The 26,630-nt window shown below is 41.5% G+C and overlaps 1 protein-coding gene across 1 annotated transcript in view; it reads left to right on the top strand.

Moving 5' to 3' along the window:
* The window catches only part of IL12RB2 (interleukin 12 receptor subunit beta 2), an 86,467-nt gene that overhangs the window by 17,918 nt on the left and 41,919 nt on the right, over nt 1-26,630 (top strand). Inside the window, exons 4-8 of the mRNA XM_070367871.1 lie at nt 1,381-1,495; nt 3,480-3,664; nt 4,890-5,032; nt 6,650-6,800; nt 18,682-18,761. Of these exons, the coding sequence (XP_070223972.1) occupies nt 1,381-1,495; nt 3,480-3,664; nt 4,890-5,032; nt 6,650-6,800; nt 18,682-18,761 (674 nt within the window). The remainder of the gene's footprint in view (nt 1-1,380; nt 1,496-3,479; nt 3,665-4,889; nt 5,033-6,649; nt 6,801-18,681; nt 18,762-26,630) is intronic.

The raw sequence follows: 26,630 nt of genomic DNA, 5'->3' as shown, positions 1-26,630 counted from the left end.
CTCAAACCATGTCCCAGCCTGAAGTAGACACCTTGATTTCATGGTCCAGGGAACTCACATTTAATAAGTTGATTTGATTTTGAGTAAAAGCTATGGTCTTTAAAATGAGAGGTGCTGCAAACTTTTAGGAGTAAAGGTGAAAGTGAGACTAACTTTTTCATTATGCAAAAGTGTCAGGTATATTATCTCTATCTCATTTGGTCATCAGAAGACCCTATGAAGCACTGAGAAATGATGGTGGTTTGTACACATGTATTTACTTTCATTCCCCCTGAAATAAAGCCAAGATGCAGTAAAGAAAGTTTTCTAGAGGCACAAACCCTAAAGGACAAAAAGAATGAGAGGGGAGACACAGCAACACAGTTTTGGAAGCTGGAAAGCAGGTGGACCAGCAATCACCAGCTTGGCCTATAGCTGGCAGTGAGAAATGTCAAGATGTGACCTGATTTAATGCAGAAGCTCCCACCCTAGACAAACAGAAATTGATGATACCATGTACTGCTGTGAGTAAGAGTAGCAGTGGGGATTAAAGTTCTGTCTTTGACTATGAAGTGGCTTCATTTAAAAATACACACCTTATGATAGAAAGGGCCATGCCTACCTTGTACACTTCTGCATTTCCACACCTAATGCTGCCTGGTCCATGGAAGGTTTTCAATGTCTGTGTACATAAAGAATTAATTTATAAATATTCATTAAGTGCTTCAGGTGATGCTACAGAAATTAGATTTAGGTGGTACATCCCAGGAAGACATGACTAGGGCCAATGGATAGATGTGCCTTGGCAATAAATTTCAAGTCAATGGAGAAAGAAAGACCCTAATTTTTATAAGTTTCTAGTATTTGAATGAGCTTCATTCTAAAAACGTAAACTCATCATCACCCAGGGTATTGGAACTAGCACTGAATGTTCACTTGTCAGGGAAAATAGTAGAATATGATGGTGAAAGGCTTGAACTCAAGTCAGCCACTCCTGGGCTGGAGCCCTGATTCCATCACTTCATAGTTTTGTAATGTTGGGCAAGATACTTCATCTTTCAGTGTCCTCTTTGATAAAATGAAGATAATAATAGTATGTACTTGATGTAGCTGCTATAATGTCCAATTGAGAAAACCACTCATAAAATACTTAGTGTAGACTTGGCATATAGTAAGAGTAAGTGTTTGATCCATATCCATTATTATTACAATTGTTATTAGAACAAATTCATGCCTAGGAGGCACATTTGAATGTGATGGGATTTGAAATAGCTCCCAGCTCATCTGGGTATGGGAGACATAGGGGAAGTATTGTTATCTTGTTGGCAAATAACAATAATGTAATTGAAATATCACATGTGTGCTGATTAAAATAGGTAGTTCTATTCTTTTTTTAAAAAGTTGTTCCAGAACAGCCTCGAAACTTATCTTGTGTACAGAAGGGAGAACGTGGAACTGTGACCTGCACCTGGCACAGAGGGCGAGACACCCACCTGTACACTGCATACACTTTACAGTGAGTAAGACTGTATTTGCAGCTTTTTGATAGGTCTTCTCTTATATGACATCTAGAAGTATCTAACAGTGATAATTTTACTGAGAGGAGAAGCAGTAAACACCTCCAGATACTTAGATACTTAAAAAAAAATTCTAGTGTTCATCAGGTAAAACTGGTTCATTCATCTAAAAGTGTGAGAACTTATGTCTTAGGCCTGAGGACTGACTCAGATCTCTTCAGGGCATCCAAGGCCCACGTTATGGATACTCTGCCCTGCTGTATAGGGTTAAACTGGCTTCTCTCTAGGGTTAAACTTCTCTCTTTTGCAGTTGCGGAATCTTAGGTCATGGTTTATAAATAGACTCTTTTTTGTGGTAGCTTTCCATTAGCCCTGGAGGATTTTCTTTTTAAAGCACCTTTTAAAAGACACTTGCTCCTTGGAAGAAAAGCTATGACCAACCTATACAGTGTATGAAAAAGCAGAGACATTACTTTGCCAACAAAGGTCCACATTGTCAAAGCTATGGTTTTTCCAGTAGTCATGTAAAGATGTGAGAGTTGGACCATAAAGAAGGTGGAGCACTAAAGACTTGATGCTTTTGAATTGCGGTGCTGGAGAAGACTCTTGAGAGTCCCTTGGACAGCAAGGAGATCAAGCCAGTCAATCCTAAAGGAAATCAGTCCTGAATATTCATTGGAAGGACTGATGCTTAAGCTGAAACTCCAATACTTTGGCCACCCGATGCGAAGAGCCAACTCTCTAGAAAATACCCTGATGTTGGGAAAGATTGAGACAGAAGGAGAAGGGGGCAACAGAGGATCATATGGTTGGATGGTATCACTGACTCAATTGACATGAGTTTGAGCATACTCTGGGAGATAGTAAAGGACAGGAAAGCCTGGCATGCTTCAGTCCATCGGGGTCACAAAGAGTTGGACATGACTTAGTGACTGAACAACAGCAACAATCTGACCTGAGCGTTTACAAAAAGAGAGAGTCTGGGAAATTCTTTCCCTTGGAATTAATTCTGTAATCCCATCCAGAGATCTAGCTGTGGGGCTGTGACTAAGTGAGAAGGAGATAGGGGAAAGGAAGTGGGGCCTAGGATTCTGATCTGTACTTGGATCTGGCACTTCTGTGAAGTAAATGCCAAGGTGGCCATAGATCCTCTGGATGATTGACTCTGTCCTAAGGAGTGAACAGGTCGGCCACGATTTAGGGATTCAAGGCTTTCCTGATGATTCAGTGGATACAGAATCTGCCTACCAGTGCCGGAGACACAGTTTCGATCCCTGGTCCAGGAAGATCCCACATGTCTCAGAGCAACTAAGCCCATGTGCCACAACTATTGAGTTTGTGCTCTAGAGCCCATGAGCTGCAACTACTGAGGCCACATGCCACAGCTATGGAAGCCGCACACCCTAGAGCCTGTGCTCTGGAACAAGAGAAGCCACTGCAATGAGAAGCCTGCATACTGCAACAAAGAGTAGCCCTCGCTCACTGTAACTAGAGAAAGTCTGCATGCAGCCACAAGGACCCAGCACAAACAAAAATAAATAAAATTATTAAAAAAAAAAAAATTCACCTGCAATGCAGGAGAGGCAGGTTTGATACCTGGGTCAGGAAGATCCCCTGGAGGAGGAAATGGCAACCCACTCTAGTATTCTTGCTGGGAAAATCTCATGGACAGAGGAGCCTGGCAGGCTGCAGTCCATGGAGTCACGAAAAGTCGGAGATGACTGAAGCGACTGGGCACGCATGCACGCAGTGTAGAGATCATTACTCATCCATATGAATGTCAAGCATTTCAGTTCTATCAAAAAAAAAAAAAAAGAGGGGTGAACTGTGGTCCTATGACTGCAGAATACAATATTCCCATAGTATAACCCCTAATAAAACATGTCAAGAATTTTAGATACTTGAACATTTTGTTTCTTTGTGCTAAAAAGAGGCAATAGTACATAAATTGTCTTGCTAAACACAAGCATCTTTCATTTACAGGTTAAATGGACCAAAAAATTTAACTTGGCAAAAGCAATGTAATGATCACTATTGTGATCATTTGGACCTTGGAATCAACCTAACCCCTGAATCACTTGAATCTAGTTACACAGTCAAGGTTACTGCTATCAATAGTCTTGGGAGTGCTTCTTCATTTCCATTCTCATTCACATTGCTGGACATAGGTATGTATAATTTCACTTTTTTAGGTGTCGATCTTAGCCTGTGAACATTATTTTTAGAATCACTTGTGTGATGGTTTCAAAAGGGAGAGTGGTTCGTGGAGAGTGGCCAGTAGGCATTGACAAAGGATAGATGTGTCTTTGATGTAAGCAAAAGGATGTAGGTCTCAAACGAGAGACATGGTTGTACAAAATGGAATATGCGACATTATTGTCTGTGTTGGAGAAATAAGAGCCCACTGGTTTCAGATCCCATGAAGGCATAGGCTGCCAGTGATCCTTTCTGAGCGTGGAGAGGGTCATGTGAGGTTGTTCAAGAAGCTCAGTGTAAGCCCTTCATGGTGGAGGTGTCTTTTCAGGGTCACAGCTACTCCATTGTTCTAAGATAAGGCTGCGTGTGGGCCTGCAGGGCTGAAGCAGCCAGGTGCAAACTATAAATAAAGTGTATCAATGTACCAAATGCATCTTCCTCAGAGAACACTTACTTCACCCCTCTCATCAGCTTGGGAGCTGGAGTTAGCCAGTCCCAGCACATTTCTGAGCAGATGTAATTGGCCCAGTTGAGTCAGAGGCCAATTCCAGGCATTCCCAGGTAACACTGAGCTTCTGACCTGCCTGAAGTTCTGGCCTCACAACACGTGTCTCTTTTCTCTCTTCCCAAGGCATCTCATTGCACATATACACACTGTACAGTGTAGTAAATGATGTACGTTAGCATCTACTCTACATTTTGCTATCACACTTTTGCCTATTTTGCCTTCCTTCTCTTTACATTGACCATTCATCTCTAGTCACCTTCTTTCCCTCTTCTATTCCTCTGTTGCCGAGTCTCTTTCCTATGGCTTTTCCTACCAAGATTTTTTCTCCTTCTGATGTAATCGCCACTAGCCACACCTCTACCTTCTCAGCCGTTGAAACTCTTGGGTTTGGCACATTGGTTTTCTTTAAATCATTAAATTAAGTGAAATCCAAATTATCAGTGATGTTTATGGTAGTTTATCTGTTTAAAAATGAGGGTAGATTAAAGGGAATTACTTTAATAATTTAGAAGTCAATCCAATTTTTTCTTCCTTCTAAAAGCCAGGGACTCCTCTCGTTTGTTTCACCAAGTTGGCGGCTGTGCATTTTAGAAATGAGACTTGTTCAACTCTTTATAGCTCATGTAATTATAAGGCAATTTCCAGCTGTGGAGCCTGAATCACACTTTTTTGTTTGTCCTGGTTACCAGTGAGGCCTCTTCCTCCGTGGGACATCAGAATCAAATTTGTAAATGCTTCCGTGGACAGGTGTACCCTTCTGTGGAGAGATGAGGGACTGGTGCTACTCAATCGACTCAGATATCGGCCCATTAACAGCAGATCCTGGAATATGGTAATGGTCTCTAGAGTGAAGGGGAAACCAGGGAGAAATTCTTAGTAGCACCGCCCAGATGTCTTTTTTCATAACAGCAAAATACAGAGTTTAAGAATGTTTAGCCCAAAAGTACACATATACATGTGAGACATATCAGTCAATCATTTACACTTCTGTTTATTGAGAAGTATCTTAGGGAATTCCCTGGCAGTCCAGTGGTTAGGACTCCATACACTCACTGCCAAGGGTCCAGGTTTGATTCCTGGTGGGGAAACTAAAATCCCATAAACCATGTGTCAAAAAAAAGAAAAAAATGAAAACAAATATCCTAAAATTTGATCACCGATGCTGAAATTTTTTAAGCCATAAGCTTCTGTAAACCCACACTAATTTTCTATGATTTATTTCTAGTAAATGATTCATTTTTCCTTGTTGTTCTACTCCCTACCCCATTATTACTTCCATTATTACTTTTTAGTAATTTCTTTTAAATTATTTATATATTTAGTTGGCTGCACTGGGTTTTAGTTTCTGCATGCGGGATCTAGTTCCCTGACCAGGGATGGAACTCAGGCCCCCTGCATTGGGAGCACAGTCTTAGCCATTACACCACCAGGGAAGTCTCACGTTTTAGTAATTTTTAACCTATTGGAAAAATAAATATTAGGGAATGTTCAGAGGCTTATCTAAATTGAATATTCCAAAGATAAAACTTTACACTTTGATGTAATATTGAACATTAAATTTTTACAATAAAAATGTAGGATTATGATTCTTTCCAGTATTTTGGTAAAATATAGTGCCTATAATAATAACAAAGGATCAGTTCCACATAGGAGAATTCCATGGACTATTCCATGGGGTCACAAAGAATCGGACACGACTGAGTGACTTTTACCCTATTCAAATATTAGTCGCTTAGATTTATGTCTGACTCTTTGTGACCCTGTGGAGTGTAGCCCACCAGGCTCCTTGGTCCGTGGAATTCTCCAGGCAGTAATACTGGAGTGGGTTGCCATTCCCTTCTCCAGGGGATCTTTCTGACCAAGGGACCAAACTCAGGTGGATTTTTCACCATCTGAGCCACCAGGAAGCCCTAGTTCCAGATATAGAAAGGTATAATAATTAAGTGTTTATATATTGTTGTTGTTGTTCAGTCATGAAGTCGTGTCCGACTCTTTGTGACCCCAAGGACTGCAGCATGCCATTTAATAATTTTCTTATATAATTAAATTCTTCTGTTTGGAGCCAGTTTTATGTCTGTGTTAAAACATTCATTGCATTCTCATTGTGGCCAAATAAAAAATAATATCTAGTTAGAAACAAACTTTTTCAAGGCCTTTTTGAAAACGAGTAGTTTTCAGTCTTTACTTGTTTTATAGCTGGTTTCTGGATCCCCTTTGGAATCTCTATAGATGGGTTGTTAGATCCACAAATTTTTTTGTCTTTGTGTTTCTAATGAGACACTATTGTTTCAGATTAACATCACATGTATTCAGTAACCCAGTCATTATATTTCTTCTCATTGAATGACAGATTTGAAAAGTAAAAAGGGTTATCTAGTTTGGTTTTCTTACCTTTATTTTAATTAATTTAGTATTAACAGGCACTTTAAAAAATCTTGTTGGTTTCAAGGTTAATGTCACAAATGCCAAAGGAAGACATGACTTGCTGGATCTGAAACCCTTTACAGAATATGAATTTCAGATTTCCTCTAAGCTACATCTTTATAAAGGTAGTTGGAGTGATTGGAGTGAATCTTTGCGAACACAAACACCAGAAGAAGGTATGTGTCTAAAAGAGGCGGGGAGCGGGGGGAGGCGGGGGAAGGAGTGGTGGATAGACAGGATGAAAGATAAGAGAGAGAGGAAGATGTAATAATTTCCTTAGAATAGACTCTAAAATACTGATACTAAATCAAAACATAGTGCATTGATTAACAAGCTCATTTTCACATCAGCTTAAGTATTGAAGCTGTCCAGGGAGATATGTTTATATTGCTTGGAAATTTTTGACATTAGTTAAGTCCTACTCCTGTTTTTCATATATTATCACATTGGTTACAAGCTTTATGCCTCTGTTTGATTTTATCTCTTACTTCTATTTCACTTACTATCTCACTCTTTCTTATTCCACAAAGCTATGACTAGTAATTAATTTCATTCCTTTATCATTAAACCTTGATGCATCTTGCCTTTTGGGTTCTATGAAAATTAATATGGCCTTTATAAGCCATACTAAAAGCTTGGGAAAAGGTAATCTCTGGAGACATAACATTTTAAAATAAAGTTTAACATTCAACAATCCTCTCTTTTCCAAATATTACAGCCCTGCACTTCTTCAAACTTTGATACTCACTGCTCACAGGAGTACCATAGATAGCCCATAGCTATGAAGAGGAGGTCAAATATATTTTTCAGTCTGATGAGCTTTTTGTTTTTGGTAATTATTGGGAAGACAGTTTTATTGAAGTAAAATCAAATATTTTATTAAACCAAAAATGTTTATATGAACTTTATGCCTCTTCTAAATCTTTGGAGACATAAGAAATAGCCGTTTGAGTATTAGTTTTTGAAAGCACTCAGTTAGTGATACAATATACAACTTCATAATTTGTCTGAGAAGTTAAGTTGTATCACATTAAGCTAAAATATAAAAATAGGGAAACTCTGGGCTCATAAATTCTTGTCATTTTTACTCACACTTGATAATGACCTGTTTAGATATGTATGAAAGATTTTTATTTTTATTTTTTCAAGTGTTTATCTGTTGAATTAAAAACCCATCAAGGCAGAATGGTAATTTTCTCATATCCTATAAAATGAACCACTACCATAACAACGAATGCAGCAACTTGTTGTGTTTATGAACTTGTGGATGGTTATGAATTGAACCAAGGAAGCTGGCTTATTCAGAGTAGTTGCAAGCATTCACAAAGAGAGAAACCCATACTCTGAAATACGCCACGTTGACCAAGCTCTGCTGACTTCCTCTCTATCTGAATCTCCCTTTTCTGTGTTTGATCTTTCTGTGGGTTATTGTAAGATCTCTTTTCTCTTACTCTAAGCTTCATGGTTTTCACCTCTTACCACTGTTTCTGTCATCAGTTTCTGTATGAAACACTAACTGATGTAAACCTAAAAGGTGTGAAATTTTTTTGACACTTCTTCCTTTTAACCCTTGGGATGTGTATGCAAATGTAACTTGGCATTTAAAAAAAAATACTAGTAAGCTTTTTTTTTTTTTAATTACTGTCTAAAACTGAGCAATGTTATTATGATAGAGCTCTTTCTTTGCAGTCTTGGCTACTCAAAACAGCACAATATGTTATCTCTTAGTGGTTTGGGTGCAGTTATTTATAGCATGTCAGCAGTGAATGAAGGCATTATTCACTCCATATGCCCCTTCCCTTGTCATTAAATTAAACTCTTGTCACAGTCCTCCATGAAGAACACTTTAAAAATGACCACTAAGTAAGGGGTGGAAGGAAACAGATCACATTCCTATGCTTAGGAAGACAGTCCATCAATCAGTATACGTCAAATGTGGGCCTGACTGGGAAACGAGCAGTCATATTTTGCTTCTAGTGGGAAAACAGTCTTGAGTTTGGGTTGCATAGTGTCTTCACATGCCTGAGAAAATGCCCAAGTACTGGGGTACAGTGCTTCCTCATCATTTTGAGCACCCAGGAGGAGACTCCAAAATAAAGGTGAATGAACCATTCCTTAGAGCTATATTAACAATTAAGTCTTTCTGCCTATTAATTCTTCATCATTTTTCAGTGTTATTTGTATGTTTGGTCTTGGTAAACTTGACCGTGGACAGTTAATAAAGGAAGTTTTAAATGCTCATACTAGTGCCAGAGGAGGAGTCCTCCTCCATCATGGTGATGGCATAGGTAATTGGTGAGAGATCCCCAAAGAGAGGAAAAAACATAGCTGCAGCCACCCATCTTCCCATTGAGAAGCTAGACAATCGTTCATTCACTTGTGATTTTAAACAATTGCTAGGATAGGTTGCTGCTGCTGCTGCTGCTAAGTCGCTTCAGTCATGTCCGACTCTGTGTGGCTCCATAGATGGCAGCCCACCAGGCTCCTCCGTCCCTGGGATTCTCCAGGCAAGAATACTGGAGTGGGTTGCCATTGCCTTCTCCATAGGATAGGTTAGGTGTGAACAATTAAATACTAGAGGTTATTTTACCATCTGTTAGTAAGCAAGATGTTAAGTCTAGCTTAAGAGTTAGCAAATATTTTCTATAAAGGTCCAAAGCTGAAAATAATAAATATTTTCAGCTTTGCAGACCTATGATCTTTGTCACAACTATTAAAATTTGCTGTTATCACATGCAAGCAGCCATTGACAGTCTAGAAATACATAGACAAAACTGTATCCAAAATTTTACTTTTGCACACTGAAACTTGAATTTTATAAAATTTTTATGTCACTAAAAAGGATTCTTCTTTTGATTGGTTGTCAACCATCTAAAAATGTGAAAGCTATTATCATTAGTTCACTGGCTATATTGAAACACAGAATAGGGAACCAGTCAGATTTGGCCCATGGGCCATAGTTTGCTGATTCCTAAATTAGCTAAACTTGAAAATATCATGCTTGTATCTTTTTGCCTAAGACTTGAGGAAATGAGAATGAATGGTTATTTACCTACTAAAGGGGCTTAGCGACAAAAATTTTCATTAGAGGGAAAATGTTACGTTTGAGATCCAATGAGTGTCCCTACCCTCTTTTCTTCTTCTTGTGGCCTCTCCTAAGCTCAACACCTACCCTGGAAGAAGTAAATGCCTAAGCTTAATTGTTTGACAAGATGGTAATCACTCCAATGGGAAGAAATGCTTTTCATGAAACCCTCCAAAAGAAGCCAGTGGGGAGTAAAAAACACTTCTCTGGATGGCCTGTAAGGAATGTATATATGCCAGGAACTATGCCAGGTACTCAGATGCAATGATAACCAGTCAGATCCTCAGATTCAGGGACTTACAGTCTATCTTGGAACATCAGGGAAAATTCCTGGAAGAGATGGCACCAAGAATAAGCTGCAAAGCCCAAAGGGAATCTTATGGCCTTCTACCATCTGGAGTATGCGGTCTCCAAGGTACTGCAGTAGAAGGGAAGAGCTATTACCTCCTAGAAGTACTTGCTTCTCTTGAGTTCTGTGAAATCTCTTCTACCCTGTTGGTTTTTCTTCTACCCTGTTGGCCCATTCTTCCTAGTCTTTTATGCTGGCCATCTTTCTCTTCTTAATCTCAATATACAGGGCTTTGTATTGGGTCTCTTTCTTTTCCCAGCTGACCTCATTCAATCTCATGGCTCTAAAACTAGATAGGTAGGTAAAGAGAAAGAAAGAATATAGTTTCTGTTCTGGAGTCTCTCCAGAACTTCAGATTTGTACTCCAATCACCTATTCTACATCTTCACTTAGATATCAACAGATACACTAAACCTCACATAGCCAAAAAAATTGTTTTTTCTCCAATGCAAAATGCTTTCAGAATGCCTCTGTTTCAGTCTTCCTTTCGTGGTTAATGACTCTACCATCTTCCTAGTTATTCAAGTCAAAAAATGGAGAAATTATCCTTAAATTCTCCTTTTCTCCCATTCCCTTACACCAGCATTGAGTCTCCTAAACATATTCAAAATCTATTCATTGCTTCCACTGCTACTCTGGCTATCCTAGTTTAAGCTACTTTCTCATTAGAAAACATAACAACAAAATGAACACTTACAAACTCATCATTCAAGTTAAATGCTGTAAAATTACTGATGTATTCTTACCCTGTCACACTTCCCCACAGGTAGCCACTACCCTGGATTGTGTGTTTATGTCATCATCACACTTTTCTCATAGTTTTCAGAAATGTATATACTTCTAAACAGTGATTAGTGTCACTTGTTTTAAGCTTGATCAAAATTATATGCAGTATATAATCTTTTGCAACTCACTTTTTTTCCCCATCAGGACTCTAACATGATGCCTCCATTGATTTTAGGATAGAGGAAACATCCTTGCTTCTGTTAAGAAATAGGCTCTTCACTTGTGATCTGGATGTTGAAAGATTATCTTTCTTAAAAAGAAAAAAATAGATGGTGGAGTATTCAGCTATGTCAGATGTTCCCAGTAAATCCACTGAAGTGAGAATAGAGAAGTAATCATCAGATTTGACAAAGCAGCATCAATTTCTGACCAGGAACAGCATAAGTAGAGTTGTGGGGCATTGAATGAGAGTGAATGTGAGGTGAGGAAATAAAGACAGTGACGATTCACAACTCTTCAAGAAGTTCTGTGAAGGGGAGCAGAGATGTTGGGCAGTAGCTGGAGTAGGATGTAGCATTAAGAAATTCCTTAATTTTTTTTAGGATCAGAGATAATACAGTATATTTACAAGGTGATTTTAGGACCCAGCAGAAAAAGAGAGATTAATGATACAGGAAATAGGATAATAGTGGGAGAGATATACTTGATGAAGCAAGAGGATGGGACCTAAAACTCAAGGGGTTGGCCTATGATGGAAGTAGGGAATGCTTCATTCACAGTAAAGTCAGTAGAAGTGATGTGTTAGGGAACTGATGGGGAAGTTTGAAAGTTTTCATGGTGGACATATTAGGGAATCCCTGTCTGATCACTTCCTTTTGCTCAGTGAAGTGTGAGGCAAAGACATGAGGTGAGAGAATCAGATCATTTGAAGTGAGCAGGTAGAGGGACTTACAGCATCAGCCATTGGGAAGAAGCAACCCCTGAGGATGATAAGCCACCAAAAATAGTGACAGAAAGGAGTGAAAAGAGAGAGTGAACAAAGTGTTGAAATCATCAAAGAGGAGGAAGGGTGGGGGAGTGTGTAGGGCTTCCCATGGAGACATAGCAGGTGGTAACGTATGAAGGCAAGAGTCTACCACTGAGAAACTTGTTTAATCATGTAGGTGTTTGTGAATCTGTGAATCTATTTGAGTTATTTGAAACTAGATTTTAGAGAAGTGTATCACAGTCCAAAGAGTGGACATTGAGGAACCAAGGTGGTGGATGACTTACTTAGCTCTGTCTTTCCCTGCTTGGAGCATGGCTTGGACCAAAATATTCTCATGGGTTCAATTTAGTCCACTACCTGAAATCTCTCAAGGTACTCCTTTTTCATATTCACTTTGTGTTAAATTCTCTATTTTTACTGTTCTTAGAGATCTTTCTACTCTACCCCTGTTGCTGCTAAGTCGCTTCAGTCGTGTCCAACTCTGTGTGACCCCATAGACGGCAGCCCACCAGGCTCCCCCGTCCCTGGGATTCTCCAGGCAAGAACACTGGAGTGGGTTGCCATTTCCTTCTCCAATGCATGAAAGTGAAAAGTGAAAGTGAAGTCGCTCAGTCATGTCCGACTCTATCGACCCCATGGATTGCAGCCTACCAGGCTCCTCCGTCCATGGGATTTTCCAGGCAAAAGTACTGGAGTGGTGCGTGCTAAAACCTCGGTGGAGGGATTGCTGTCTACTTGCAATTCAGTTTCTCTCATCCACACCATTGCACTTGCCTTGGCTTCCAAGATGAATGCTAATCTCAGAAGCAGCACATGGCTTAGCCCTGATTTACTTACCACACGTCCTGTTTCATTGAATCCTCAAATCTTGGGATTCCCTTGTAACTCAGTCAGTAAAGAATCTGCCTGCAATGCCGGAGACCCGGGTTTGATTCCTGGGTGGGAAAGATCCCCTGGAGAAGGAAATGGCAGCCCATTCCAGTATTCTTGCCCGAAGAATCCCATGGACAGAGGAGCCTGGCAGGCTACAGTCCATGCGGTCACAAGAGTCAGACGTGACTTAATGACTAAACTGCCACCACCAGAGTTGAAAGAACCCTTTGAGGGCAGTTAGGCTGATCTTCTGCTTAATTTAGGATATCTTCCTTTTTTATATTGGTGATTCCTTCCTCTTTAACCCAGTTTTTTTCCTTCACATGGATAGTACATTCGTCTCAGGAGAAATGACTTCAATTGCTCAATATTCATACTTTTTATCATTTGTATTCATCCTTTTTGTGTGTGTCACTTGGGACATATGGCCTTTGTCTTTCCTTTTCTCACCTGCCTATGATACTTTTATCTGACTTTTTGATAACACTGAGGTTAGGACTCCCAAGTGATTTTGACAGTTGAATGTCAAAGATTCTCTATAATGTTAGCCCTTATATTGCTTTACATAGCAGTAGTTTGACATTTCTAGTCATGAATTTTTACACTTTGAAACCCATACAGATTTGACTAATGATTTCTCTCCCATAGAGGCTTACACTACAGGTTGGCACCGTTAAAATTTCAGCTTCACTTGCAATTTATCTTTTGAAGAAACTATGACTCTTGAATTTGATTCTTAGCTCTGTAATAATCTGGTAGGTTGTAGAGGCAATGAGTGGCAATGAGAGGTGAGTGTTCCCTTGAAATTTCTCACCTATATGTAATTAACTGAAGACATGTAGCACCATGGAACGTGTCATCTGGCCTAGACACTGAGCACACCATAGTTTCCAAATCCTGATTATGTGGTCAATGTCTGGATCATCTAGTTTGTGGCGTGTTCAGATCTTTGCTCAACACGGTGAATGCTAACAGATGAGCAGGGTCTTTGGAGACAGCAAAACTTGGGCCCAGCTCTCAGCTTTGCCATTACCATCTCTGCAGTTTTTGTAAATCATTTGACTTTTGTCAGCCTCCTTGTCCTCAGCTGCAAAACAGGTCTACTCATATGCTCCCTCTGCATTGTGTGAGGATTAAGTGAGAGCATGGATATATAGTATCCAAAGATTATTTGGCACATGGTAGTCGGACACGACTGAGCGACTTCACTTTCACTTTTCACTTTTATGCACTGGAGAAGGAAATGGCAACCCACTCCAGTGTTCTTGCCTGGAGAATCCCAGGGACGGGGGAGCCTGGTGGGCTGCCGTCTATGGGGTCACACAGAGTTGGACATGACTGAAGTGACTTAGCAGCAGCAGCAGCAGCAGAAGGTGGTCAGTAAATGCCAGGCCCCCTTCCTTTCTGTTGCCTGTGCTTTTTTCCTTTTTACATATGGACTAGCAGAAAAAAAAGTTCTGAGCTTGATTCCTGGGTCCCTGTAATCCTGAAGGATAGAGAGCACTTTCAGAATGTCTTCTGTACACATTTCTTACTGTTAGGTCCTCACTGCAAGGGTGAATACTATCACTGGTCAGAAGAGAAGGGGAAGAAATGAATGTTTAGAAGTTAAAAGAGATGAAGGTGAGAGAGGCAGGAAGAGGAAGTGACAAAGGAAAAGACTAGAACATGAAAGAGGCACACCCAATGGAAGACCTAAGTTTTACAGAGACGTTGTAAGCCTTAGCAGAGCCAGGCAACTGCATGATGCAGAGCAAAGATCATAGACCAAACAGAGCTGTGTTCAAAGCCTGGCTTCCCCACTAATTAGTTCTGGAACTTTGATCAAGTTCCTTAACTTCTTTGAACTTCAGTTTTCAGGTGAAGAAAACAACAGCAGCTAAATTGACTGAGTGCTTAACATGTGTAAGCACTCTTACGTTCATTTAAATTCTCACAATAGCCCCATCTGATGTGTAGAATTATGATCCTCATTTGACAGATGAGGAACCTGGCTTAAGGACAAGTTAGCATTGTTCCAGAGAAGGCAATGGCATCCCACTCCAGTACTCTTGCATGGAAAACACCATGGACGGAAGAGCCTGGTAGGCTGCAGTCCATGGGGTCGCTAAGAGTCAGACACGACTGAGCGACTTCACTTTCACTTTCCACTTTCATGCATTGGAGAAGGAAATGGCAACCCACTCCAGTGTTCTTGCCTGGAGAATCCCAGGGGCGGGAGAGCCTGGTGGGCTGACGTCTATGGGGTCACACAGAGTCGTACATGACCGAAATGACTTAGCAGCAGTAGCAGCAGCAGCATTTTTCAGGATCACAGAGCCTGGATTTGCCCATAGAGGGCCTGGCTCTGGAGCTCACACTTTAACCACTGCACCAAAGCTAGTATGTCATGCGGCTGAGGAGGACATGAGATGTCACTGAATGGGCCCACATGGGGCCTGCCCATGGTATGTGCTGGGACATGTGCCCCCTCTCTGTCCTTCTTTCTCTTCTCCCTTTCCTGCCTGCTTGTCTTCTGCCATCCAGGTGGGACTTAGCTTTCTGGGAATTTCTAGCTGGTTAAATGGAACTTGCTGCTCTAGAAGGAACCCCAAGGTAGATTCACCCTAATATACTCTGAGGGTCACTGTTACCCAAGTTAGGTTGGCACAATTGAAGCCTGTTTTCAGGGATTGCTTCCATTGATTCCACCCCTGGCTGTAAATCAAAACAAAACTGATAGTGGGAGAAATAAAACTATTTCAGTTCAGTTCAGTTCAGTTCAGTCGATCAGTCGTGTCTGACTCTTTGTGACCCCATGAATTGCAGCACTCCAGGCCTCCCTGTCCATCACCAACTCCTGGAGTTCACTCAAACTCATGTCCATCGAGTCAGTGATGCCATCCAGACATCTCATCCTCTGTCGTCCCCTTCTCCTCCTGCCCCCAATCCCTCCCAGAATCAGAGTCTTTTCCAATGAGTCAACTCTTCTCATGAGGTGGCCAAAGAACTGGAGTTTCAGCTTTAGCATCATTCCTTCCAAAGAAATCCCAGGGCTGATCTCCTTCAGAATGGACTGGTTGGATCTTCTTGCAGTCCAAGGGACTCTCAAGAGTCTTCTCCAACACCACAGTTCAAAAGCATCAATTCTTTGGCGCTCAGCCTTCTTCACAGTCCAACTCTCACATCCATACATGATCACTGGAAAAACCATAGCCTTGACTAGACGGACCTTTGTTGGCAAAGTAATGTCTCTGCTTTTGAATATGCTATCTAGGTTGGTCATAACTTTTCTTCCAAGGAGTAAGTGTCTTTTAATTTCATGGCTGCAATCACCATCTGCAGTGATTTCGGAGCCCAGAAAAATAAAGTCTGACACTGTTTCCACTGTTTCCCCATCTATTTCCCATGAAGTGATGGGACCAGATGCCTTGATCCTAGTTTTCTGAATGTTGAGCTTTAAGCCAACTTTTTCACTCTCCTCTTTCACTTTCATCAAGAGGCTTTTTAGTTCCTCTTCACTTTCTGCCATAAGGGTGGTGTCATCTGCATATCTGAGGTTATTGATATTTCTCCCGGCAATCTTGATTCCAGCTTATACTTCTTCTAGCCCAGCATTTCTCATGATGTACTCTGCATATAAGTTAAATAAACAGGGTGACAATATACAGCCTTGACATACTCCTTTCCTATTTGGAACCAGTCTGTTGTTCCATGTCCAGTTCTAACTGTTGCTTCCTGACCTGCATACAGGTTTCTCAAGAGGCAGGTCAGGTGGTCTGGTATTCCCATCTCTTTCAGAATGTCCCACAGTTTATTGTGATCCACAAAGTCAAAGGCTTTGGCATAGTCAATAAAGCAGAAATAGATGTTCTTCTGGAACTCTCTTCCCTTTTCGATCATCCAGCGGATGTTGGCAATTTGATCTCTGGTTCCTCTGCCTTTTCTAAAACCAGCTTGAACATCTGGAAGTTCACAGTTCACGTATTGCTGAAGCCTGGCTTGGAGAATTTTGAGCATTACTTTACTAGTGTGTGCGATGAGTGCAATTGTGCGGTAGTTTGAGCATTCTTTGGCATTGCCTTTCTTTGGGATTGGGATGAAAATTTACCTTTTCCAGTCCTGTGGCCACGGCTGAGTTTTCCAAATTTGCTGACATATTGAGTGCAGCACTTTCACAGCATTATCTTTTGGGATTTGAAATAGCTCAACTGGAATTCCATCACCTCCACTAGCTTTGTTCATAGTGATGCTTTCTAAGGCCAACTTGACTTCACATTGCAGGATGTCTGGCTCTAGGTGAGTGATCACACCATCGTGATTATCTTGGTCATGAAGATCTTTTTTGTACAGTTCTTCTGTGTATTCTTGCCACCTCTTCTTAATATCTTCTGCTTCTGTTAGGTCCATACCATTTCTGTCCTTTATTGAGCCCATCTTTGCATGAAGTGTTCCCTTGGTATCTCTAATTTTCTTCAAGAGATCTCTGGTCTTTCCCATTCTGTTGTTTTCCTCTATTTCTTTGCATTGATCACTGAGGAAGGCTTTCTTATCTTTCCTTGCTATTCTTTGGAACTCTGCATTCAGATGCTTATATCTTTCCTTTTCTCCTTTGCTTTTCGCTTCTCTTCTTTTCACAGCTATTTGTAAGGCCTCCTCACACAGCCATTTTGCTTTTTTGCATTTCTTTTCCATGGGGATGGCCTTGATCACTGTCTCCTGTACAATGTCATGAACCTCCGTCCATAGTCCATCAGGCACTCTATCTATCAGATCTAGGCCCTTAAATCTATTTCTCACTTCCACTGTATAATCATAAGGGATTTGATTTAGGTCATACCTGAATGGTCTAGTGGTTTTCCCTACTTTCTTCAATTTAAGTCTGAATTTGGCAATAAGGAGTTCATGATCTGAGTCACAGTGAAAACTATTTCATGCATTGATAATACACATACACACTTAGACATAGGAGTTGATTATTCAGTTTCTTTTCAAAAAATATGTTCAGTTGACTTTCTCAAATTAAATCAGGTCATATTTGACCATTGTTTTATGGATTGGTGGTTATTTCTTTTACTAGTTCAGCCTGTGTTTCAGCATCAAGTAGATGAGATTGTCTGGTTTGTTCATTTGCTTATTCATCATTTAACAAAGAGTAACTGGGAGCCTGTTACATTCTAAGCACTGCACTGGGTATGAGGAATGCTAAGATGAATGAGGGAGAAGGCAATGGCACCCCGCTCCAGTACTGTTGCCCGGAAAATCCCATGGATGGAGGAGCCTGGTAGGCTGCAGTCCATGGGGTCGCTAAGAGTCAGACACGACTGAGTGACTTCACTTTCACTTTCCACTTTCATGCATTGGAGAAGGAAATGGCAACCCACTCCAGTGTTCTTGCCTGGAGAAGCCTGGTAGGCTGCAGTCCATGGGGTCGCACAGAGTCGGACACGACTGAAGCGACTTAGCAGCAGCAGCAAGATGAATGAGACAGACTTCCTTACAAATAGATTATTGTCTAATGGTCATAAAACCAAATAATTATACTCCAACATAAATTCAGGAATGGAGATGAACACAAAGTTCAGCCTTTGTGTTTGTAATTTACAGGATTGAAAAATGTTTTCCTCATGATTTATGTCTGTTTTTCTGTTGAGAATTTTTTATGCATTCCAACAAAAAAGAATTAACCATGTATACTTTCTTTGAGTTATTTTACTAATACATGTTTAAGGGTAAGTTAAGAATGTAATGTCCCCTTGTCATTTTTAAAAGTTTGTTTTTAAGGTGGTTATTTAGTCACACAGTCATGTTTAACTCTTTGTGACCCCATGGACTACAGCACTTTGTTTTTTATGACTTCTGTGGTCAAGCATGTTCATTATTTAACAAAAGGAAAAGGGAAATACTGGGACACAAAGAAAATTGAAATTATCCTATAATTCTACTCTCTTAGAATAGTTTAATCAATAACCAATTGACTTTTAAAGTTTTTACGTTGTGTATTTGTATATATGTATATATACATGAAGCTGTGGATTTTTTTCCCCTTCAAAACAGAGCCTATTGGGATGTTAAATGTCTGGTACATGAGACAGCACATTGACTACAATAGACAACAGATTTCTCTTTTCTGGAAGGTAAGTTTGCAGTGTCCACTTAAAATTCAGGAGAACTATATATTTAGTTTTTTTAATTGAGATATAATTGACATATGAAGAGAATTACATATTTGAACGGTAAGTTTCAAGGCCGAAGAACTTGTTCTATAGTTGCTTTGATATGAGGCTTCAGAGACTGTGTTGGAACTCATTTTCTCAGCCAGATCTTCACGATGGTTGACTTTATGTCATTTACTTTTCCAACACAAGGGTGAGTGCTCTTGACTTCCTGCCTCCACGCAATCATATCTTTCCCTCATCCACTTCCAGTCAGATCAAGGTCTCTTCCCTTCCCGAACTGTGCCCATCCTCTGACCCCATTCCCCACACCTTCTCTTCTGATTCTGTTCTCCTCTCTGCCATTCCTCCCACCCAACAGATACAATATGCCCTGCAGTGACCACCTCACTTTTTCATTTTAGGGGAGGGTAAAGCTGTGGATATAGATATTTAGGAATATGTTTTCTATGGTCATTGAAAAGTGAGTGGGTGGAAAGTAAGCGCCTCTACCTCAGGAATACTAATAATAGTAGAACATAAGAGAAATAGGAATAGAAAACAGCCTTTCTTCAGGAATAGTAGTAAAACAGTGGTAAACAGAACAACCTTCCAGCAAACAATGAGGCCTAATGTTATGACAGAATGTAAAAGTTTCACAAGTGCTGAAAGCTGGCAGTATCATTTCACTTAACCCTTACAAAAACCCTAAGAGATACATACTAGTATCCCCACTAACACATGAAAAAAACTGAGAGCCCAAAAAAGGAGGTTTTTCACAAAGTCAACCACCTACTAAGTGCAGGGCTGGAACTAAAACCCCATCCAGAGCTCTTTCTGCTATAGTATGACTCATTTTGCCCCCCAAAATATATATATTGTTTGAATTGAGCTACTGATTGGCATGTTTATAAGAAGAGGTTTTATTTCTCAAAACCTATGTCTTTTTTACAACATGTCTTCCAGTTAAGGGTAAATAAACAGTTTTGGAATTATGCAGCTGACAAGCATGAAACTAGAAGTCAGAGTAATAAAGTCCTCTGATGGGGTTAGCATGATAGATTTTGATAATCACGGTCTTCTTCAATTTTAAGAAATGAGCTCTTTCTCCCTCTTTCCCTTTCTCTCTCTCACACATAGAATCTCTGGTATAAAAGGAGACTACTGTAAATAGCTTGGTGAGTCATTATCAAGTTCTTCACTTTGAAACTAAAACTGCAGCTTAAAATTTATCTTAAAAAATGAATTTTTAATAGCAAGATTCTTCTTAAAGCAAGGCATTTAGAGCAACCGCAATTTGTAAATAGTATAGAAGAACCTAGCTCAATTCCTGGCTGTTGGTTTTCATTTTCACAAGTAAGCAACTGGTTAAAATGCAAATTCTTCATCCTGTAAAGATCCCTCCTCCAAAAATGTCCTTTACAGTTATCTGAAAATATGCTGTTCTGGTCCCATTTCATTCCTCTCAACTCTGGGGTTTCTCTTGGTAGAATGAGGGTAATGATCAAAGTACCTGCAGAATTCAAGGTTGGGGGTGGAGGCACAAGTAAATGAGAAGGTGTAAACCCAGAAAAATCACTGGGGCTGCCAAGGTAAATTAGATGGTACCGCAACATTTTTCTCATAACAGTGTAAGCAACATACCCAGTGCTAGATCTGTGTTTCTTTCTGTCACAAAGAGCATTTAGAACAGGCGTAAGCAGGACACCCTGAAACCAGCCTAGGAGCAAAGTCAAAATAACGATTTGTTAGCAAACAGGTAATGTTTAGCAAACTTCCATATGCAGATTCCTCTCTGCTGCTCATCTTAATTTTGTCCCTGTTTCTTACAAAGCTTTAGGTTCTAAAATGAAGTCTTGAAATTCAAAAGGACTTCAAAACTCTTCTGGTCCACCCTATCTCTCATGAACATTGCTCCTAGTCCAGCCGGGACAGACAGATGTCTCTGCTAGGACCTTCTGGGACAGGAAGAACTGCTCTGGAGACAGCCCACCTTGATGGCATCTCTTGTCTATAAGTTCAGTTCAGTTCAGTTCAGTCGCTCAGTTGTGTCCAACTCTTTGTGACCCCATGAATCGCAGCAAAAGGTTTTCTTCTGTGGAGCCAAAATTGTGTGCCCAAGAAGGATCTTTTGGACCGGAACGGATTTGAATAAGAAACCAAAAATGTAAAAACTAGAAGCTTCTACAACCTTATGCTAAATGGTGGTCATGAAAGGGCACCTTCAAAACCTTTGGCAATTGTCCACCCTGAAAAAGGAGAGTTGGAGCCAGCCTTTTGTTTTACAGGGTTGTTACAGGACTTAGTCCCTGGTCCTTCCCAGGTGGCGCTAGTGGTAAAGAACCCTCCTGCCAATGCAGGAAACGTAAGAGATTTGGGTTCTGACCCCTGGGTTGGGAAGATTCCCCTGGAGAAGGAAATGGCAACCCATTCCAGTTTTCTTGCCTGGAGAGTTCCAGGGACAGAGGAGCCTAGCAGGCTACAGCGCATAGGGTCACACAGAATCAGACACAACTAAAGTGACTTAGCACATGCACACACAGGACTTAGTCTTTTTCTGTTGAATCCTGGATTTCTTCAACGGCCCTACACAGGAAGTGGCAATTAAATCCTGCTCAGAGTTACTGAGATGAGTGGTTCTGCTCTGAGCTCCAGAACCACGAATCCCAGACCTCTAGAGCCAAAGGGCATTTAAGCAGCATGCAGTTACAGCAATCATTTTACAAACACGGAAACTGCAGTCTGGGGAGGGGAAGCTATTTCTCACAAGGATTTCTGTAATGTGGTGCCTGCTGCTGGGAGCCCTTCCTGAGTGGAATACTGCCCTTCTGTTTGGAAACACTCCCATTCCTCCGACTGGGGATTCCTCTTGCCGCCCTCAGGCAGGACTGGGAGCTGACAGGGCAGTGCTGTGACAGGAGGAACTCATCAAAACCTCAGAACAGCCTGCAGCCAGATCAGGTGCTTTGTGGTGGGGCCCAGTCAGACCTTACTGGGGAAGGGAAGCGAAGACATGCGTGTGGTGGGTGATTTTTCTTTTCTAACTTTGATCAATACTGGGAAACCCAATGAAAGGGACACCCCGCCACTGCAGAGGGGAATTCAGGGCTTCAGCACCAAAGGAAGCCCCAAGTAAAACCCCGTCAGCCTGTGAACACAGAGAGAGCACGTTTCTCTTGCGGCTGGGGAAATGAGAGATGACCTTTCATTTCTCTAGTATGTTTACACTAGAGAAGAACAACTTGATGCTGAATGGGTACAGCCCAGGTGTGTGCTGAGGGTGGGGGCGGGGGTGGGTGGAGGGAGGGGAGACGGGTCCGTGGTGAGGATGTGAGTGTCTGGAGTGGTGTGTCTGCATGTGTGTTGTGTGTGTGTGAATGCACATGTGTATGAATGCATGTGAATTTTGTATTCGTGGGAGGGATCTGATTGTGTGGGTGTGCAGATATGAGTATGTGTGTGATTGTGCAGGCATGTATGCTGTGCATGTATGTAAGTGTTTTAGTCACATCTAATAAAACACCATAGTTTGGGGGCTTGTAAATAGCAGAGATCAATTTCTCACAGTTCTGGATGCTGGAAGTCTGAGATCTGGCTGCCAGCATGGTTAGGTAAGGGCCCTCTTCTGGATTGCAGACTTCTCCTGCGTCCTCACATGGTGACATGGTGGAAGGGGCTAGACAGCTGTCCGGGGTCTTAGAGAGTGCTGATCCCATCCATGGGTGCTCCACCCTTATGACCTAATCAACTCACAGAGGCCCCACCTCCTGACACCATCACATTAGGTGTGAAATTCCAGGGTGTGAATCACCATTGCAGTGAGTGAGTGTAAAGGCGTGAATGCGTGGAAGATGGGTGTGTGGGGTGTATGTGGGTGTGAGTGTGGGTGAGTATGTGTGGGTCTGTGAGTGTGGGGGTTGGGTGTGAATGTGAGCATCTACATGTGTGTCTATTTATGAATGTGAGTGTGAGTGTGTTGAGGGTGGAGAAGACAGCTGTTGTTCTGGTTCCTATGTAGTTCCTCATTTTCCCACACCTTGGTTTCTCCTAAAAGCTACATTTCCTCAAAAGTATTCCGTACTGTTTTTTGCCATAGCTTTTTTTTTTTTTTTTTTTTTTTCACACCACACGGCTTGTGAGATCTTAGCTCCTCGACCAGGGATTGAACCTGCAGTAAAAGCATGGAGTCCTAACTGCTGGACCACTAAGGAAGTCCCCATAGTTGCTTTTAAGAGAAAAAGTACTTTCTATGTTGAAGCCAAAAAATTGAGCCTAATCTATGAATAGAGCAAAAACACCTGGGTATTGTCAAAACAGTAAATGCGGTGGTAGAAAATGTGGCTGTGTCACCAACAGCCCCAGTGTTGGATGAGAGCCCTTCACAAGGGGTCACCAATTCTTTCCCTCACATTCTAACATCCCCTTCTGCACAGACTTTCACATCATTTCCTTTGCTTTGACCAGTTATTTCCATCTGTGATTCCAGTACACTTTTCCTTCAGTTAATTCAGCTTCCATCCTTTAAGAAGAAAGTCACTTTGAATATAAGCCTTTGACTGTGTGGATCACAATAAACTGTGGGACATTCTGAAAGAGATGGGAATACCAGACCACCTGACCTGCCTCTTGAGAAACCTCTATGCAGGTCAGGAAGCAACAGTTAGAACTGGACATGGAACAACAGACTGGTTCCAAATAGGAAAAGGAGTACGTCAAGGCTGTATATTGTCACCCTGTTTATTTAACTTATATGCAGAGTACATCATGAGAAACGCTGGACTGGAAGAAACACAAGCTGGAATCAAGATTGCCGGGAGAAATATCAATAACCTCAGATATGCAGATGACACCACCCTTATGGCAGAAAGTGAAGAGGAACTAAAAAGCCTCTTGATGAAAGTGAAGGAGGAGAGTGAAAAAGTTGGCTTAAAGCTCAACATTCAGAAAACGAAGATCATGGCATCCGGTCCCATCACTTCATGGGAAATAGATGGGGAAACAGTGGAAACAGTGTCAGACTTTATTTTTCTGTGCTCCAAAATCACTACAGATGGTGACTGCAGCCATGAAATTAAAAGACGCTTACTCCTTGGAAGAAAAGTTATGACCAACCTAGATAGCATATTCAAAAGCAGAGACATTAGGTCCGTCTAGTCAAGGCTATGGTTTTTCCTGTGGTCATGTATGGATGTGAGAGTTGGACTGTGAAGAAGGCTGAGCACCAAAGAATTGATGCTTTTGAACCGTGGTGTTGGAGAAGACTCTTGAGAGTCCCTTGGACTGCAAGGAGATCCAACCAGTCCCTTCTGAAGGAGATGAGCCCTGGGATTTCTTTAGAAGGACTGATGCTAAAGCTGAAACTCCAGTACTTTGGCCACCTCATGTGAAGAGTTGACTCATTGGAAAAGACTCTGATGCTGGGAGGGATTGGGGGCAGGAGGAGAAGGGGACGACAGAGGATGAGATGGCTGGATGGCATCACTGACTCGATGGGCATGAGTCTCAGTGAACTCTGGGAGTTGGTATTGGACAGGGAGGCCTGGTGTGCTGCAATTCATGGGGTCGCAAAGAGTCAGACACGACTGAGTGACTGATCTGATCTGATCTGATCTGACGTATGAAAAGATACGACAGTGGGTTAAAGCTACATTACCCTTTCCAGTTTCCTCTGTCAGTTTCTTCAGAGTCCTCTCACTGTCTGAAGCATGGCTAATCATAAACTTTCTGAAGTTTAGGTTTAGACCATGGGTCTGGAAGAGAAATGTCTGTGTGCAGATGGAGCTGAATTCCCTCCTTCATTCACTCACTCCCTCGTTTGTTCATCCACTCGAACAAGTACATTAAAGCCCCTCTTTAGGCCTAGAGCCCATGTTGTATGCAGGGACATGGACGTGAACAAGCCAGGGGCAGGCTCCATGTCCTTGAGCTCACCGTCCAGCAGAGGAGGACAGAAATGCAGAGGGGATGGTGAGGGTCTTCGGGTGTTAAGAAGGAGTTCAAGGTTCAGCTGAGGGGACTATGACCAGGGAGGGGAGGGGTGAGGAGTCAGGACCTTTCAGAAGGTAATACTGGCAGTTTCAGCATCTCCCATTCTCTGTGCAGCTAACGTGGTGAACCATAGACCAAAGTGAAGCTCAGGCGATGAGTCACTGCAGTCAAAGAGACAGAGCGTCAGGAAGACACAAGGGACGGGAGGGTCTACACATGGAAAGATAGGCCCACAATCAGAATCCATGTGAGCATCTGCTTGTAGTTTATTTGGTTGAAAGGATTTGGAGGTGTGGGTAAAATGAGTCAGCAGTCTAGTTGCTGAGGATTAAATAGGGTGAAGTTTTTGTTTGTTTAAACTGAGTTTTAAGGATAAAATCTTTTGGAATATTTAAGAGCTTTAGAAAATATCATGTATTTTCCCTTAAATTGTTTATATTGATTCTGTCCAGGTGTTATTACAGTTTTCTGACTTAAAAAAATACGAGAAGGTAATATTGGAGCTCCCCAGAAGAACAAATTAGTCAGGACAAGGGTGGGAGAACATTTGCTGGGAAGACCTCAGGGGGACATGGCTTTGGCATGTACAGAATCACATTAGTGAAGTGCTATCCCATAGAAATATTGGGTTGGCCAAAAAGTTCATTCAGCATAAGAGGGCACACAAACCTGAACAAACTTTTTGGCCAACCCAGTATAAAGCAAGCCACAGATGCAAGCCATATGTGTAATTTCAAACTTTCTCATGGCCACATTTTAGGAAATTAAAAAAAACAGATGGAGTTAATTTTAATAGTATGTATCACTTAACACAGGTTTATTGGGAATGTTATCATTTCAACATGTAATCAATTTAAAAATTACTAATGATCTATCTTGGGGCTTCTCTCATGGCTCAGTGGTAAAAAATCCACCTGCCAACGCAGGAGACTCGGGTTTGATCCCCAGGTTGGGAAGATCCCTAGGAGAAGGACATGGCAACTCACTCCAGTATTTTTGCCTGGAGAATCCCAGGGACAGAGGAGCCTGGCAGGCTACAGTCCATAGGGTCGCAGAGTCAGACACAACTGAAGCGACTGAGCACGCACGCATGCACGTGTCTATTAAGTGCCAGTATGGCACAGAGGCCAAGAGCTCACCCTCCAGATGGCACCCCATCCTAGGTCAGGATAGCTTCATTTCAAAGGCTACATGGCTCCCTCCTGTAGTGAGCAAGATTCCTAAGCCTTGACAAGCAGGAAAGGAGAGATGGGGAAACGCTTGTTTCCAAAAGTGGGGAAAAGATTGAGCAGGGAAAAGACTCACTTGTTAAAAGAAGTAATTCATTTTGATAAATAGCTACCCTCAAACCATAGAAGACAAGGAGAAAGAGAAAAGAGCCAGCCCCATACTAGTTAACAGCACAGCTTCAGAAAGACAGTTGAGATCAGAAGCAGCTTGTTTAGTACATTCACTTGGTTTCTTTCTCCCTGTCTTTGTCTTGGGTGAATGAAGAGTGTTCCAGCCTGTATCACATTGCACTGAAGCCATGAATTCTTTGGCCTCCTCATATGAAAGGGATTCAATAAAAGTAGGAAGTATTATTTGTAACCTGGTTTATATTGATGGAGGACAAAGGTCTATTGTGAATCCCCAGGGAAGATTGGCTGCCAGGAGCCTTATGTAATTATAGGAGCTATACAACATCAGAATCAATATTTAAATACAAAAGCAGCAGATGGGAAGATTAGTTTTGTTGCGGTATTCAACTCTTTCTCCTTCCCTTTCCCAGCCCTGTCCCAACACAGGCTGGCACAGAATTGCTGCAGATGCTTTCAGACAGAACAGGTTGCGTTCCCTTGCTTGCTGGTCACACATGCTATA

Source organism: Bos mutus, chromosome 3 (genome assembly GCF_027580195.1).
Source record: "Bos mutus isolate GX-2022 chromosome 3, NWIPB_WYAK_1.1, whole genome shotgun sequence".
NCBI classification, from domain to species: Eukaryota; Metazoa; Chordata; class Mammalia; order Artiodactyla; family Bovidae; genus Bos; species Bos mutus.
Note: the sequence above shows the minus strand (reverse complement) of the source record. Positions and strands in the feature narration are given on the sequence as shown.